Source organism: Leptopilina heterotoma, unplaced genomic scaffold (genome assembly GCF_015476425.1).
Source record: "Leptopilina heterotoma isolate Lh14 unplaced genomic scaffold, ASM1547642v1 Lhet_60, whole genome shotgun sequence".
NCBI classification, from domain to species: Eukaryota; Metazoa; Arthropoda; class Insecta; order Hymenoptera; family Figitidae; genus Leptopilina; species Leptopilina heterotoma.
Genome location: NW_025111138.1, coordinates 714271 through 733339, shown reverse-complemented (window position 1 = coordinate 733339; position 19069 = coordinate 714271). Strand labels below are relative to the sequence as shown.

The 19069-nt window shown below is 23.5% G+C and overlaps 1 protein-coding gene across 6 annotated transcripts in view; it reads left to right on the top strand.

Moving 5' to 3' along the window:
• LOC122509450 (microphthalmia-associated transcription factor) overlaps positions 1-19069 on the top strand; it is a 205275-nt gene that overhangs the window by 79438 nt on the left and 106768 nt on the right. For all 6 annotated transcript variants that reach the window (XM_043623549.1, XM_043623548.1, XM_043623547.1 and 3 more), the window contains one exon: positions 493-864. In XM_043623549.1, coding sequence (XP_043479484.1) covers positions 493-864 — 372 coding nt within the window. The remainder of the gene's footprint in view (positions 1-492; positions 865-19069) is intronic.

Genomic DNA, 19069 nt, shown 5'->3' with positions numbered 1-19069 from the left:
TTATTTTTACATATGTAACTAATTCGAATTTTGAGAGTAAAATTTCTATTTTAGTATTTTTATTTTAATATTTCTGTTTTAGTATTTTTATTTTAGTATCTTCAGTATTTTATCAAAGTATTGTTTCATTATTTCGTCTAATTATTATACAAATCTATTATCTCAATACACATCTATCTTATCTATAAAGAGAGGGGAAAACACGATTGTCGTAATAAGATTGGACCAATCTTGGAAGCAATAAGAGTTGTTCTAATATTTAATTAATCTTCAGCCTTGGCAATTTTCCACCATTATATTATGAAGTAAATTGGGAAAAAAAATAAGTGTATATAAACTTCTTTAACATGGAAGTTTTTACTTATTCATATTTAGAGAGTAAGCTTTAATTTAGTTGTATAGTAGTAATTGTATGACTAAAATAAAATTTTGGTAGCATTTAATAATAATATAAATAATAATAATAAATTTTTGCTTTTTAATGCTGCTCAGGTGAGGACACTATTGGAGAATCCGACACGTTATCATGTGGTCCAGAAGCAAAAGAATCAAGTGCGACAATATTTACATGAATCGTTTCGTGGATCGGATGAAGGTTTAAACACGGGAATACCCAACAGTATCGGAAGTGATGGAGGTGGTGGAACCCCTCTTGACACTGGACCCCCACAAATGCCCATGGTGGTTCAGAGTGCACCCCCTGGACCAGCTGTTCATCAACCGAAACCGCAGCATCCTCATTTCATCTCGTATCCCCATGCTCCTGCACTGCTGCCTCACACACATGCTGTTACTCAAAGTCCTGATCCTACCGCAGGTGCCATGTCCCCTGATCTCTCAAGTGTTGCTACCAGTAATTCCGAGGTAAGTCATTAATGTTCATTTCTTTACATAATTTATCAATTTTATTCTCATTTGCCTTTTCACCCATTTTCTGCTCTTGTGAGTCATAGTTTTTCTGAGGATATCAAATTGAGGCAAAAGAAACGTATCAAAATTGATGCATTGCAATAACAGGATTGTCAAGCAACCTGGAAACCTAGAAAACATGCGGAAATATCAGGGAATTCTATAAACATTCAAAAAACCTGGAAAAGTCAGAAAATTTTGATCAATTTGAACCGATTTGAAACGAAAATCAAATTCAGAATTAGCAAATCTTTCATTTTAATTAAAATTATATCTATTTTATATATTTTAGCAATTTTTACAAAGTATAAAACTAGATAAATTTAGATAAACTAAATAAAGTTACGAATGTAAAGTTGGAACAGAAATGAGCTCAGAAAGTATAAACTATACTTGAAATTCATGCGTCAGCATTATTTGTCATTGAATTAATAATTGAAAATAACGGTCGCTTTGCTGCACAAAAAATTTATTAGCTTTCATTAATTAACACTGACGTTTCAATTACAATGAGAATAATTTAAGATCTGTTTATTTTTCAAGGGGATAGATTTCAAGAAATATTATCATAAATAAATCAGAGAAACATGATACAATTTTGTGTTATAATTATTATTGTAATGATAAAGAATAACAAAGCAGAAGAAACTGCACCAGAAAAAGATAATAAAAAAGAACAACTAGTTATATTGCTTTCTTTTTTATAATTTTCTTCTTCTTTTTTTTCTTTTTTCTCTTTTTCTTTTTTATTGCCTATAGTTGCAAAAAAAAATTCTGAATTTTTTTGTCTTTTTTGTTTGCCTCATAAACAATAAAATTACCACGAATTCTAATACAAAATGTTCCATTTTTTCTACTTCTCACAATAATTTCTTTTTAAATATGTAACTTAATTTTTGCAGAACTATCATAAAATTATTACTTATAAATTATTTAATGAATAATTTTACTTAAATATTTCAAAAATAATTGAGTTTTAAAAGAGTTGTCTACAATTTTTATAAATAGATAAACTTCAAAAGGTTTGAATTTAACATTTTATAAAATTTTAATTTTGAATGAATTTAATTTTAAAAAAGAACCTAGATTTTTGAAAAATATTAATAATTCAAATTTTTCTGAAATTAGTTAAATTTTTTAATATATATTTAATTAATTATTAAAAATAAAGGATTTATAAAAAATTTCAGTTAAAAATACTAACAAAAAAAAATGAATTTCAGAGAAGTTACAAGTCATTGCAGAAATTCAATTATTTTCAAAAGTAAAAAAATTCTTCGCAGAAATTCAATTATGTTCAAAAATTAAAAAAGATTCTTATAAAAACTTCAATTATTTTTAAAAACTTTAATAAAATTTTCCAAAATAATTCAATATTTTTTTTCATAAATAATAAAATTTTTTGACAGGGATTCAATTATTTTCATAAAAAATAAAACTCATTGGAGAATTTCAATTATTTTTAATATACAATTTGAATCGAATTCCTCGAAAAATATAATTATGCTTAAAAATTTAATAAAAATTCCTCAAAAGAATTCAATTATTTAAAAATTTGTTAATAAAATTCTTTATGAGACTTCAATTTTAACGAACATTCAATTATTCAATAAATAATTTATTTTTTAATTTAAATAATTGAATACTCGTAGAATTTTCTAATAGAAATTGATTTGAAAATTAATTTTAGTTTAAAATTTAAATAATAATAGAATTTTGGGGAAGTTACAAATAATTGCACTTTCTTGACATAATTGAATTTATAAATGGTTTAAAATTTCAGTAATTTTAATAAAATTCATTGCAAAATTCAATTATTTTCATAAATAACAATATTCATCACAAGAATTCAATTATTTTCAAAAATTTTTCTTAATTCAATGATTTACAATATTTACTATTTTAATAAAATTTCCCAAATAAATTCAATATCTAGTATAATAAAATTTCTCAAAAGAATTCAATTATTTAAAAAAAAATTTTGATACAATTCTACACGAAAATTTTATTTTATTTTCTAAAACATTAAAAGTTTCACAGGAATTTTGTTATTTAAAATAGAATTTACATAAATTTTTTCGAGAATAATCAATTGTTTAAATTTTTTTCATAAAATTCTTGTCAATAATTTAAATAATTAAATATTTTAAATAAATTAAAAATTTGTTGATAAAATTCTTTATGAGAATTGAATTTTAAAAAATATTGAATTATTCAATAATTTATTTATTTTTGTATTTAAATAATTGAATTCTCGCAGAATTTTCTCATAGAAATTGATTCGAAAATGTATTTCAGTTAAAATTTAAATAATAATTGAATATTAAATTCATTATTGTATGGATTTTTAGAAATAATTGAATTTTGAAAAAATATCAAATTAAAATCTTTGAAAATATGAATTTTTCATATTTTTAAGTTTTAACTAGCAATTCTGTAGTATTAATTTTTTTTTGAAAAAGTTTAATTGGATTTTTTTTCAAATTATTTCAATTTTTTATTTTCTAATATATATTTAATTAAAGAATTTCCGAACAATCGATTTAATTTCGATAATTGAATTGCAAACAAATGGATTTGATAGAACTTTTTGAAAAATTATTAAAAATAATTGATTTAAAGAAGAATTTTAGGTAGAAATTCTAGAAAATAATAATTGAATTGAAATGTGGAAAATAATTTTGAAGAAGTTGCAGTAACTTTTGGGGTGAGGGAAAAAGTTAAAATTTTGTCTGGAAATCAGGGAAAAAAACAAAATTAAATTTTTGTTGCAAACCTGAAAATATTCTAAAATATTATTACCAATTTGCTTCCTCAAAATTATTGCCACAGATAAATTTGTTTAAAGTATTTATTTGTTTGCGAAAATATGAGAGTGCGCTTGGCGCGATTGCGACAATCTTAGTGCGTGCATTATGACAAATATTTGCATGTTTGTTCGTGAAAAAATTTCTTTTTTTAGTCATTTGCAACATATTTCGAACTTGTTTATTTCTTTGTTGTTTCTTTTCACATTTAATTTCTTTTTTTTTTATTAACAAAAAAAAAGGAAAAAAAATCTTCAGTTGCGTTTTTTTTTTACAGTTTAGTCAAACAATCCAAAAGGAATATAATTGTTCGACAGTGTTATGATTGATCTTTCGAATTTACACCAAAGAATGTTTACCTTAATTTAAGTGATTATGGCAGTCTTCGCTGTAGCGTTAATCCCTTGTATAACTGGGTTTGAGAACACCTTGGTCGAATTCATGTTAACGCTCTGTTACACAATTCAAACTACGTGAAGCGCAAGATGTTTGCATCTGTAAACAAAACGAACCAGTTTTTGCTTTTTCAAACTTTTTAACCCAAGGTTCTCATGTTTTTTCGCTGAATTTAGAACAGTAATTAGAGTTTTCGACATTTTAATTTCTCCTTTTCCTTTATAATAATAATGAGGGGAAAAAGTCTAGAGTTGATGGAAAAAAAGGGAAATAATAATAATAATAATTGAGTAATAAAAATTGAAATTAAATTTTTAATTTTTTTAACTTAGAACTTAAAGAAATAATTCAAAAAATGTTTTTCTTCAATAAAAAAGTTGAATTAATTTTTTCTTTCATTTTTTCCAATTTGTAAAATTTAAATTATTATTATTATTATTATTATTATTATTATTATTATTATTATTATTATTATTATTATTATTATTATTATTATTATTATTATTATTATTATTATTATTATTATTATTATTATTATTATTATTATTATTATTATTATTATTATTATTATTATTATTATTATTATTATTATTATTATTATTATTATTATTATTATTATTATTATTATTATTATTATTATTATTATTATTATTATTATTATTATTATTATTATTATTATTATTATTATTATTATTATTATTATTATTATTATTGTTGAATGGAAAAAAAGAAAATCCTTGTTTGAACGAAAGAAACTGACGGAGTTTATTCCAAGAAATAAATATCTCAATTTTTTAACGTCCAGCTTAGTAGAAAAAGTTTTCATCCATATACAAAGAAAGACGCTTTTCATTCTTTCTATTGCACTTTATTTCTGTTGTTCATTAGTGTTTCAGGAATTAAAGTTGCAGTTTCGTAAATTGAAAATAAGAAATAAATGTCTCGACTCCGATCTTCTTATCTTGCTCTCCTTTTTTTTCTTGCAGAATTCATATGTACATTTCTTCTTAAGCAAAAAAGGAAAAAAATTAACACTTTTTTCTATTTCATTGAAAATTATTTTTTATTTCACCGACAATATCTGTAAATAAATAATTGTGTAAATTTCTAGTAATAAATTAAAGAATAATAACAGAATAATAATATTAAGTATAGAATTTTTTTGACGGAGTAGAGTTTTTTTTTCATTAACGAAATTAATGAATAAAATTAGTATTTAATTTGAAAGTACAGAAGGTCTGACGTATTTTTTTAACTGATATAACAAACAAATAAATATGTATACAGATGACTGTATTTATATATATATATATATATAGTGGCAGTTGTTCTCAACATTGTTAATATATGCATGGTGGTGTCTTCATGCAGATGCTTCATTTACACACTGAAGTTTGTTGATCTATTGGTTCGGAATAATTTCAATTTGACGCCTTGAATTTCAAAATTCAACGAAGCGTATCACATCTAAGTTCTGAAACTCTCAATTAGGCTCCCGAATGCTTTTCTGAGATAGGGGTCTTATATTTCCTTTAATAGAACCTTTAGCTTGACAATTTAAACTTAGAAATAACCCGTTTCTATTTAATTTCATTCAATTCACGTTAAATGTTTTCGATTTATTGATATTAAACGAGTCAACGACATAATGAAACTTTAATTTATATCCATCATTTTTATAAATTGTAAAAATTTGCTTTTTATGAGTTGTTTGAAAATATTATGATTCATTTTTTTCGTGTTTTATAATTATGATGATGATGATGTGAAAGAAGCTTTTCCTTTTCGTGAGAATTTTTTATTTTATTACTTTCTATTAAAAAATCCTTCTATTTAAAAATTATTTCTATTCAAAAAACTGTATTTAAAATTTTATTATGTTCAAAATTTTTTTTAAATTATCGTTAAAACTTCAATTATTTTTATAAATAATAAAATTTTTCTCCGAAATTCAATTATTTTCAAAAAATTTCCTCAATTTAATGATTTCCAATATCTATTATTTTCAACAAATAATAAAAATTTCACAGAAATTCAATTATTCATTTATTTATTTTTATTTATTATTTATTTCAATTATTTATTTATTATAAATTTCTTCGCAATATACCTAATTCAATTATTTTTATAAATAATAACATTTTTAAAAGGATTCAATTATTTTTCTAAATATAAAAATTCTTTTTAGGAATTTAATTATTTTCATAAATAGTAAAACTCATCGCAGAATTTCAATTATTTTTAATAACATTTTAATCAAATTTCTCGATAAATGTAATTATTATTAAATATTTTATTAAAATTCGACAAACGCGTTCAATTATTTAAAAATTTGTCGATAAAATTCTCTATGAAAATTTAATTTTAAGAAACATTCAAATATACAAAAAATTATTTTTTGTATTTAAATAATTGAATTCTATTTTTTATAATAAAAATTGATTTAAAAAGTAATTTCAGTTACAAACAAATGAATTTGAAAATTCTCAAAAAACTATTTCAAAAATTATTGAAAATAATGGGTAATATAGAAAAATTTTAGTTAACACTAAAAACAAATTTAATTTTGGAGAAGTTACAAATTATTGCAGATATTCAATTATTGTTTTTAAAAGTAATAAAATTCTTCGCAAAAATTCAATTACGTTTAAAAATTAAAAAAAATTCTCATAAAAACTTCAATTATTTTTATAAATAGGAAAAATTTTTTTACAGAGTTCAATTATTTTCATAAAAAATAAAACTCATTGAAGAATTTCAATTTTTTTAAAATTTTAATACAATTTTAATCGAATTCCTCGAAAAATGTAATTATGCTTAAAAATGTTATTAAAATTTGTCAAAAGAATTCAATTATTTAATAATTTGTTGATAAAATTCTTTATGAGAATTCAATTTTAACGAACATTCATATATTCAATAAATTATTTATTTTTGTATTTAAATAATTGAATACTCGTAGAATTTTCTAATAGAAATTGATTCGAAAATTACGTTTAGTTGAAGTTTTAGATAATAATTGAATTTTGGGGGAAGTTACAAATAATTGCACTTTCTAGAAATAATTGAATTTATAAAAGGTTTCAAATTTCAGTAATTTTAATAAAATTCATTGCAAAATTCAATATTTATTTTAATAAAATTTCTCAAAAGAATTAAATTATTTTTAAAAAAAAATTTTGATACAATGAAAATTTAATTATTTTCTGAAACATTAAAAGTTTCACAAGAATTTTGTTATTTAAAATAGAATTTGCATAAATTTTTTCGAGAAAATCAATTAATTAAATTTTTTTTATAAAATTTTTGACAATAATTTAAATAATTAAATATTTTAAATAATCTAAAATTTTTTTGATAAATTCCTTTACGAGAATTCAATTTAAAGAAATATTCAATTATTCAATAAATTATTTATTTTTGTATGTAAATAATTGAATTCTATTATTATTTTCTAATAAAAATTAATTTAAAAATGAATTTCAGTTAAAATTTTAGATAATAATTGAATATTAAAAGCAATATAGTGTGAATTTTTAGAAATAATTGAATTTTGAAATTAATTTTTTTGAAAAAGTGTAATTGAATTTTTTTTATATTCTTTGAAGTTTTTATTTTCTAATTTGTATTTAATTGAAGAATTTACAAATAACTGAAATTTGTAAAATTGAATATTGTTAATAAATGGATTTTGGAAATTGTAGAAGAACTTTTTTGCAAATTAATTAATTTAAAGAAAAATTTTAGTAAAAATTTTTTAATAATAATAATTGAATTGAAATGATGAAAATAATTTTGAAGATGTTATATTTTTGTCAGTAATTGGTCCGTAATTTTTCATTTTGGTCCGTAAAATCCGTATTTTTAAATACTTCATTTGGTTCGAGCCCTGTTACTAAGTTAAATACTCTGAGAAAATAATAAAAAAATATGTTTAAGTTCCCAAAGACTAAAATTTTTCCAAAGTTTGCAAAAAGTAGAATTTCCTTTCTTCAAAATAACTAATAATTATTTTAACTTTCGAAAAATGAGAATTTTTGAAAAATTTTTTTGTGTTTTTATATTATTCTTTTATTTATGTATGACAAATAAATAAGGAAAAGCAAAATATTTGAAGAATATTTTTTTAATTCATTGCGAACTTAGTTCAAATTTTATGTTGGGATATAAATGCGACAGACTCTTTTAATGGTAATCTACCGTGACATTAAAGATACCAATTAAAAGTTAACTGCTCTGCGTGTATCAATTGAGAAATGACGCGTGCGATATAATGTTAAACGCACATGTTTCATGAGAGAGCAGCAGCATAATCGATGACGATAAAAAGAAATAAAAAGAAAAAATTGCGACCAGAAAGAAAAAAAATAGAGAAATGAATTTTTTTTTCCCCTTTTTTCGCGAAATTTTTTTCCCAACTCAACAAGATTCTCTTTTACTCACAAGTAAAATAAGGCATTTTTGCCTCGTCTTGAAAAATTTTTCATGAACTATTTTTTCGTCATTTAGGGGCTTGCAAAGTGCTTGTTAAATTTTTCAGGTCTCTGAGTTTTGCGCTAATTATCGGTATGAGCCCAAGGTGGTAATCCTACTTAAGCTAGTACTTAAATGAATCATTCAGAGCAAAAGACTTTTAACGATGACTGAATGGAATTTTATTTTTTTCATTCTACATTACGATGGAGAGGAATTTTCTTTACTATATTCGTTACTTTAATATTCAATGTTCAAGAGTTTACCCGTGTAGAAAAATTTCGTGGCGCTAGCTAGCAGCGCTAGACTGCATGTAAATTTACCATGTATCTAGCACTGCTAGCTAGCGCCAAGAAATTTTTCTACACGGGTAGTTATGGAATTTTTAGTTTATTTGGAAGAATTTAATTGACTTCTATATTTTTTTGGTTCAAATAAAAAAAAATTATTTTTTAGAGAAAAGTCAGAAAGAAACAAAATCGAATTTTTATGGGAACTTTGTTATTCCTGGAAAAATCAGGGAAAATAAATTTAGTCAGGGAAATTAGGGAAAAGTCAGGGAATTTAAATAAAATTACTGGAAAAAAATAAATTTTTAGAATTCATAAGAAAATTCCAAATTTTTGTGTCCTTTTCGTTTGCCTCATAAAATATAAAATTATCACAAATTTTATACAAAACAATTCTATTCTGTTGAAATTAGTTAAATTTCTTAATATAAATTTAATATTATTTAAAAAAATTTAATGCAATTCTTCAAAAGAATACAATTATATTGTTAAATATCTCAATTCTTCGCAGAAATTCACTTATCTTCAGTAATTTTAATAAAATTCAGCGCAAAATTTCAATTATTTAAAAAATTTTTCATAATTCAATGATTTTCAATATCTATTAATAAAATTTCACAAAAAATTCAGTCATTTAAAAAAAATTTTGATAAAATTCTACGCAAATATTCAATTATTTTCTAAAATAATAAAAATTTCCCAGGAATTCAATTATTTAAAATAGAATTTGCATAAATCTTTCCAAAAATCAATTATTTAAACATTTTTTTAAAAATTATTATTAGGAATTCAATTATTTACATAAATAATAAAATTACCTAAGGAATTCAATTATTTTCATAACTATTAAAACTCATCGGAGAATTTCAATTATTTTTAATACAATATTAATTTAAATCCTCAAAAGAATTCAATTATTCTAAAAAATTCTAGTAAAATTCATCGAAAAATTCAATTATTTAATAAATTATTTATTTTTGTATCTAAATACTTTAATTCTCTTATAAAAATACTTATAAAAATTAAACACTTGAATTTTCTTATAAAAAATTGATTTAAAAATCTATTTCAGTTAAAGTTTTAGATAATAAATTAATTATTAAAAATAATTACTTTCAAAAGTAATGAAATTCTTCGCAAAAATTCAACGACTCTTAAAAATTAAAAAAAGATTCTCGTCAAGATTTCAATTATATTTATTAATGAGCAAAATTTTTCGCATAAATTAAATTATTTCCAATAATTGGAATATAATTCATGTCAAAATTTCAATTATTTTCAAAAATAAATATTTTAAAATAAATATTCAATGATTCTACTATTTTAATAAAATTTCCCAAAGGAATTCAAGTCTTTTAAACAAAATTTTGATAAAATTCTACGCAAATATTCAATTTATTTGTTAAAATTAAAAAATATCTCAAGAATTTAATTATTTAAAATAGAACTTGCATAAATTTTTTTTGAAAAAAAATCAATTATTTAAAAAGTTTTTTTATTAAATTCAATTATTTTTTCGAAATAATAACATTCTTTGCAAAAATTTAAGAATTTTGATAAATAATAAAACTCATCGCAGAATTTTAATTATTTTTAATAAAGTTTATTGAAAAAATTCAAGAGTTTAAAAAGTTGTTGATAAAATTCTTTATGAAAATTTAATTTAAAGAAAAATTCAATTATTCAATAAATTATTTATTTTTTTTTGATTAAATAATTAAATTCTCGTAGAGTTTTCTAATAAAAATTGATTTAAAAATTAATGTTGATTAAAGTTTTAGATAATAATTGAATTTTTGTGGAAAAGTTACAAATTGGAATGAATATTCTAATAAAGTTTTTGGGGTCGCTGAATCAAAATCTTTGATTAGAATTAAAAAATCCAAAATTGCGAACAAAAAAATATTTAAAGTTTATGAATTTGGCTGAAAATGCTTAATCGAAGTGTTTTGAGGTCTCAAAATCCAAATGTTTAGTCAAAATTAAAAAATTAAAAATAGCGAAGAAAAGAAATATTAAAGCCGTAAACTTTGGAATTTTTCTATCGCCATTTTTAATTTTTTTAATTTTGACCAAATATTTGGATTCAGAAACCCCAAAACATAAAATATAATGATATCAAAAATTAAAAAAAAAAATTGTTGTACATTTGTGTCACGAAAACATTATTTTGACTACACTGCTTAAGGGGTTAATTAAAAATTCTGTGTAGGTATCTCATTTTGTTTGAAAAAGTTTAATTGAAATTTTTTGAAATGCCCTATTTCTAGTGGGACGAAAAAAGGGAATTTTTGCACGTGAAAGTATTGGAACATTTTTTCGTGTATCGAATAATTTTTAGAGTGAATCAAAATATTTTTTAGAGTCATGAAGAAAGTCAAAATTATGTCCGAAAATTTGGGAAAAGACAGGGGTGAATTAAGTTTTTGAGGCAACCATATCGAAATTATACACTATTTATTTATTGTACTGATTATATAAATTGCACACAGATTTTTTAATGATATCAAATTAAGACAAAAAACTAATACTTTCTCATGTGATGATAATGTAAAAAATGAATCAAAATGTTGCTTCGCAACACTTTTGATTCATTTTTTGTCTCAATTTGATATCCTTCAAAAAACTTTTGCTTATACGTACACTAGGGTGTCCGTTATTTCCCAAGTTAGCTATTTTTATTTGGGTATCGTCAAAATCGTTTCTTTTTGACCTAAAAACAATTCTAGAAACTAAAAAAAATTTTTACGATGCCGTTAAACCCTGCCTAAATAACAATACTTTTCCCATTTAATTAACATGGGATTTTTGTACTTTTTAGAAAATAATTTTTATATCGTTTATAATACTCTTTGACTAACCAATAATGCTTGATTTTACTTCTATTATGATTCCTTTAGATAGAGAAATTTTCATATTATCGCGAAAAATTTATTACACAATTTTTAAAAAGGTCAATTTCATTTTTATTGATTTTTCTGATTATTTTGCTAAATCTACTTATTAATTAATTTTTATTCGGTATTTCATTGAAAGTTTCTTGTTTTATACATCCAATTTGACCATAACAATAATTTCAATTCATAAACTATCCAAGAATCACACAGTATAGACTAAATCCATTTCAAATCAGGCATGTCGACTAACTTCATGTTATAGAAAAAAAAATTGTTTTGTTTGTCATTTTTTTTCTTTTGAGTAAAATTGAATTTTCTTTTTTGTGTCTTGTAGATGGTCTTGTCCTCTTCACAATCCAGTTTGAAATTTGAAAAAAATATTTAAAATTATAAAAATAGGGGATGATTTTCTGAAAATAATAAGATCAATTTTCTCAAAAACATCACCTTTTTTTGTTATCAAATTTTTACTACAAATTCTTAAAATAATTATGAACATTTCCTATGAATTTCAAGCGGGCTAAACCATTCTGTCAAACAAGAGAATTTTTTTAAAAATATTTATTTTTGCAAATTTCCAAATTGTTAACTTGCATTTTTAAAAACAAATGAATCGTTATAACATTGTTGACGTGAACGTTAACAATTTGAAAATTTGTAAAAATAAATTTTTCAAAAAAAAATTTTCCTGATTGCCAGAATGGTTTAGCCCGCTTGAAATTCATAGGAAATGTTTATATAAACAAGAAACTTTCAATGAAATACCGAATAAAAATTAATTAATAAGTAGATTTAGCAAAATAATCAGAAAAATCAATAAAAATGAAATTGACCTTTTTAAAAATTGTGTAATAAATTTTTCGCGATAATATGAAAATTTCTCTATCTAAAGGAATCATAATAGAAGCAAAATCAAGCATTGTTGGTTAGTCAAAGAGTATTATAAACAAAATAAAAATTATTTTCTAAAAAGTGCAAAAATCCCATGTTAATTAAATGGGAAAAGTATTGTTATTTAGGCAGGGTTAAACGGCATTGTAAAATTTTTTTCTAGTTTCTATAGAATTGTTTTTAGGTCAAAAAGAAACGATTTTGACGATACCCAAATGAAAATAGGTAACTTGGGAAATAACGGACACCCTAACGTACACTAATAATAATTATTATATGGATAAAAAGGGAGTCAAGGAGAAATATTTGGAAAAAGTCCTTTACTTGCTTTTGAGATGAGATTTTATTTTTTCAGTCTCTGAATGATTTTAATTGTATGAAGGCACATAAGAGAAGAAAATTTAAATTCAAGTTTACATTATAATGTCAGTGGGGGATAATATTGATTGAATGAAACGTAGTATAGAAGAGGAAATAAGATAAGAAAATATTGAATGGCTTGTAAAGTATTGTCAGAAGAGGGTGTGTGTGTGTGTATGCGCGCGGGAGAAAGAGAGAATGCCATACCACCTCGACTAAAATTGCATTGTGATAATATCTGTTCCATTTTGTCGAGGAAACCCGTTTCATGTTCTGCATAGTTATCATAAAATGTCCTTTTACGAAGACCACTTCGTCTAACTTTACCTTGACAGTACGAGCAACTTATAGTGCTCCAGTTTTCTACCGGGTGTTTCACAGCAGCAGCAGCAGCAGCAGAAGTATCAGTAGTAGCGTTATCAAGGTAGTTTGAAGGTAGTAAAAAAAGAAGAAAAAAGGAGGAGGAGGAGGAAAAGGTAGAGAGAGGTGGACGAGGACACAGTGGAGGAGAATTGAATGAAGGAAAGAGGGAAGGGGGTCAAAGGCTACAAAGATGGAGAAGGAGAAGGTATAATCGAGAGTGGTGGTAAGTAAAAGAGATATAGAAAGAGTAGAAAAGTCCTAGGTCTCAATAATACATTTGTAACGCTCGACCACTCGAGCAGCTCGTTTCACTCCGTTGGACGCAGACGTCTCGAGAAAGAATAGTTCCTCGGCTAATATTTGAGCCTCTTCAAACGGTTTCAATCTCGTTTGCCAGCTGGCCCGGTGGCCTTCCATTTTGAATAATGGATCAGCTTCGCTTTGCAGGACAAAATAGATTCGCGGCATTTTCCTCCACTCTCCTCTCTGTTTCCACTTTCATCATCATCCACTCACTCATGGAATGCCCTTCAGGGAAAAAGTGCGCTTTTAGTAGAAATATATATATATCTATCTATATGGCAATTTGTGTGCGGGTGCATCATTGCCGATATCCATGACGATGCAAAGATGTAATTTCGTTTTGCCTCCCTCACACCCTTTCCTTTTTCTCTCGAGTGACAACGTGAAAGCGAAAAGGAAACTGAGTGTGAAAGATAATGCTGCCTTATTTTCTTTTACTTTCTTATTTGTATTCCTATCTACAGTCTCATATTTCCTTCCAGACATTTTTACCATCAACTATTCTTTCCACGCTCGTTTTTGCATTCGATTTTTTTCTTTTTTGCTTTCTCTTAACCTTTCAGTTTGTTGCAATATTCCATTCGGTTTATGAATTATTTTTGTATGATTTTTTAGAATTTTGTAAATATTTTTACTTCTTTGAAGAGAGGAGCTTTAGTTCTTTTTTGACAGACGGGAAATATGAGTTTAGATCTTGATGGAAAATTTTAGATTTGTTTTGTGTATATAAAGTTTTATATTGTCGCGTCGGTTACAAAATTCATTAACAATGACATCAAGTGTTGATCCAATATAACTCTTCCCCTTCTTTATTAGCACTGTTATTCTTATCTTTGAGCGGAGCTCTAATAATTATCTTTTGTTTTCTGTGAAAACAAATTACCTAATTGATTTGACATAAGTTGGACAATTTTTCTAATCTTGAGAATATAATTACAAAATTACCCAGAATAGTTGAAAAGTATAGTCAATTAATTACTACTACAATAATTTTTGTAATTAAAAAAATTAGTTTGGAATTAAAGTATATAAAAAAGTAATTTAAGTAAAAAGAGTAAAAATTCAAAAACAGGTGTAAAAGTTCAGGTAGGATAGTTTTAGAACTGGAAAGTGAGGAGAAAAATAAACGTCATGGAATATTGTGATAATTTTGTTGATAGATGACGCAAATATTTGATAAGTTTTTCAATGATCATTATCGAAATAAGCTTAAGATAGATAATGTTGTGTATATATGTAAAACGAGGGCTTAAGACGAATATGATGAGTAAAGTTGAGAAATATGAAGTAATCGTTCTCTATTCGACATCCTGTGCTAGACTGGACGTGACTTGACATCATTAACAATCAAGTAGGAGGGGGGTACTGCAGTCTGGAGGTCGTAGAACATTGCTCTTTCTTCATTATTCTCATTCAGAACCGTTGAGAACATTTTCGCATGAAAGGCTGACCAAAATCGTCCATTTCTACTGCGGTCTAATCTCTCGTTCCATTCAAATGCTATTTCTCCTTTGACCATTGGAAAATATCTACTCCTTTTTTTTATTTCTCCTCTATATGACCATTGGAAAATATCTCTTCTTTTTCTCATTTTTGATAATCATCTTATATCTTATTTTATTCATTTCTGTTTATTTCTCTGTATTTCTATTTATTATTATTTTTTTATTAATTAATTTCTTTACTGAAAAAAATTATTTCTCTGTATTTATATTTGTTATTATTTCCTATTAATTTCTTCACAGAAAAAAAATTTATTCTATACAAATATAATCCATTAGTTGACTATTAATTATCAACTATATTAATCTCTGTATTCTTTCATTCATTCTGTCCGCAGTTTGAAAATAGTTTCTGCGTTTGCTTCTGTTTTTTTTCTGTAAAAAATATTGTTTGACAAATCGAAAATTTGGTATTTTTTCAAGATTTATAATAAAATAATATTACAAATTAGAAAATTTTTTAAAAAATTTTGATTAACAAATAAAAAATATACTAATTTTGTTTGTTACATACTTTTTTCTATAACAAATTTCGTTTGACTGATCTAAATTATTATGCAAATTATTCTTATTTTTATTTATAAAAAATACTAGAAAATTGTTAATTGTTACAAAATTTTGACTAAGAAGTAGGAAATGTATCCATTTTATGCATAATTTTTATTTCTCAATAATAATATTGTTTACAAACTCATTTTTTTTTGGGAAGAAAAACATGAGATATTCTCGTTTCTTAATATTTTTGTAGAAAATTCTCAATTTTCATAAGAAAATAATTTGCATCAATTCTATTTCTTCATTTCAATTGTTTTAATAAAATTCAAAGTCTTCTACAAATAAAAAAAAGTCCAAACCAAAAAATCCAAAGTAAATGAAATCCAAAAAAGTAAAAAAAAAAAAAATAGTTTCACTTTGGAATTGAATTATTTTAAAAAATTTTTTTAGAATAATTGAAATTTTTCTAGAAATTTTGCGATTTTAACATTACCATTTTAAATTCCAATTGAATTTTATAGCGTAAAATTTAAAAACTTGGCTTTTTCACATGTTTCACTATTTATTTTTGATTTTTTGACTTCGGCCATTTTTATTTTGTATTTTTTGTACTTTAGAATTTTTTTCTTGGATTTTTTGGTCTGGATTTTTTGGATTGAATTTTTTGTCCTGTAATCTCTTAAAAATTATTTTCATATTCTATTATTATCTAAAATTTAAACTAAAATTCATTTTCATATCAATTTTTATTAGAAAATTCTACGAGAATTCAGTTATTTAAATACAAAAGTAAATTATTTATTGAATAATTGAAAGCTTTTTAACATTCAATTCTTATAAAGAATTTTATTAACAAATTTTTAAATAATTGAATTCTCTTGACGAAATTTAATAAATTTTTTTAGAATAGTTACATTTTTCAAGGAATTTTATTAAAATTGTATTAAAAATAATTGAATTTTTGAACATAATTGAATTTTGTGATAAGAATTTTATTACTTTTGAAAATAATTGAATTTCTGAAATCATTTGTAACTTTTTCAAAATTCAACTTTTTTAGTGTTTTTAGCTAAAATTTTTCTTTAAATCCATTATTTTTAATAATTAATTAAATATATATAGACAAATTTAACTAGTTTTAGAAGATTTTGAATTATTAAAATTTTTCAAAATCTAAGTTTATTAAAATTTCTAATTAAATTCATTCAAAATTGAAATTTTATAAAATTTTAATTTGAAACCATTTGAAGTTTATTTATTTATGAAAATTGTAAACGCAACGCTTTTAAAATTGAACTAATTTTGAAATATTTAAGTAAAAGTCACAAAAATTCCAAATTTTCTTATGAATTCTAAAAATTTAATTTTTTTCAGTACTTTTAATGAAAATTCCTGACTTTTTCCTGAATTCCCTGTGTCAGAATTTATGACATATTTTATTTTTATAAAAAAAATTTGAATTAAAAATTTTAACGTTCTATTATTTTTAAAATTGCTAATTTTATTTAAAAAAGTGAGCGAGTAGTCAGCGCGCTGAATTGTTATCAATTAAATATTTATTTGAATCAAAAAAATGTTTGAGTCAATTAAATGGTATTTGCTTCAAATACCATTTAATTAATTTCAATAAAAATTAATTGACTCAAGTAAGAATTATTTGATAACAAACAATTTTTGTAGATTTTAGCAGTTTTAGAGGATTTTATTAATTTGAAAGGATAAAAAAGGGGGAAAGAGGAAAGGAAGAGATTAAGGTAAAAAAGGGGACTAACTGTGAAATATTCTAAACAAAAATAACTTTTTTTGCGAGAATATGAAAATTTTTATTGTAATTTTGAATATAATTTTGATGTTTATATTTTTAGAAAGTCACAAATAAAAGGAAAAGTATTGTGCAAAGTGTAAATACCCTCATACAATGGAGAAGTAATTAGAGAATGTGGAGATATGGAATAGATGAGGGTTAGGAATTACTGACCCAATGTCGTAAATTTTCATGGCTATAGTCCTCTTTGCGAAAATATCGCGGAATAATTCGCAATACATCTTTCCCCACGACAAGCAGTTCCATGACATTCTATTTGGATGAAAATAATTACTATACCAGGAATCATGTTTACATTTTTTTCCTCTTAATTGACTTTTTTTTATTTTCTTCTGCTTAAATTGAAATTAGGTAATAGAATTTTTACCAATAATTTATAATTACTCTGAAAAAAGAATTTCTATCATCAAACAAATATTTTATTGAATCAAATAATGTTTATTCAAATCAAATAAATATTTACTTGAATCAAATAAATTTTATTTAAATCAAATAAATATTTACTTGAATTAATTAATTTTTATTTAAATCAAATTATAATTGAACCAATAATTTTAGTATTTGAAACAAAATACCATTCAATTGATTTAAACAACCAAATATAATTTAAATGCAAATATAATTATAATAAAATGTAATTTATTTGAATTAGAAAAATATATTTGTCTTAGAGTCTACTAAAGTATTTATTAGTTTTAAATAAAAATCGTATTCGACACAAATACAATTTTTACTTGAGCCAAAAATGTTTTAAATTATTTTGGAGGGTAGATTCATTTTTCCTCTTCTCGAGATTTTGTTTTTCATATTATAAAAGGAAGTAAAAAATTTTAATCACAGTAATAATTTAAGTATACTCGTTGAGAAATTATAAAAGTTGTTTTTATATCCACCCGGTATATTTAAGTTTTGAAATTTGCAATTCGAAAGTCAAGTCGGTCAACCTTTGTTCCCAAACATAACTCTCGGATGTAAACAGAAGTACCTACTGTTTATTTCTATTCATATTTTTGAAATTAAAATAAACTTGGAATTTTGAGAATGAAAAGAAGAATGAGAGAGAGAGAGAGAGAGAAGGAAAAACTCGTTATCCTCTAACCCTCTTCTTCCCCAATTTCGTAAAACCCACTCATGACATGATTCCATCAGTCAGTGGTTAGTCGTTGGCCAGAAAGTTGAGTGTAAATTTTCAAAATTTATCTTCGCGCGTCTCCTTTGACCACGTGTTTCTAAAATTACCCTTAGTTATAAATTTCTTTTGCAATTTTTAAATTAAAATCAAAAAATTAATTTTTAAAAGTGATATGTAGCCTTGAATTTTTTAAAAATTTAGTGGTTTTCGAATAATTGGATTTTTAATTTAGTACCACTAAATGTCGGGAGTGTTTCTTTTACTTCAAAAAGCGAATTCTGATAAATTTCTCTTTCCGGTTTGTTAACACGTGGTTCGGGAGTGTTCCAAATTTCTAAAATTGGGATTAGTGATTAGCGAAAATTAACACCAGAATGAATATTCGTTACAAGCTGAGACTATTCTCTGTAAGTTTGCAATATTTTT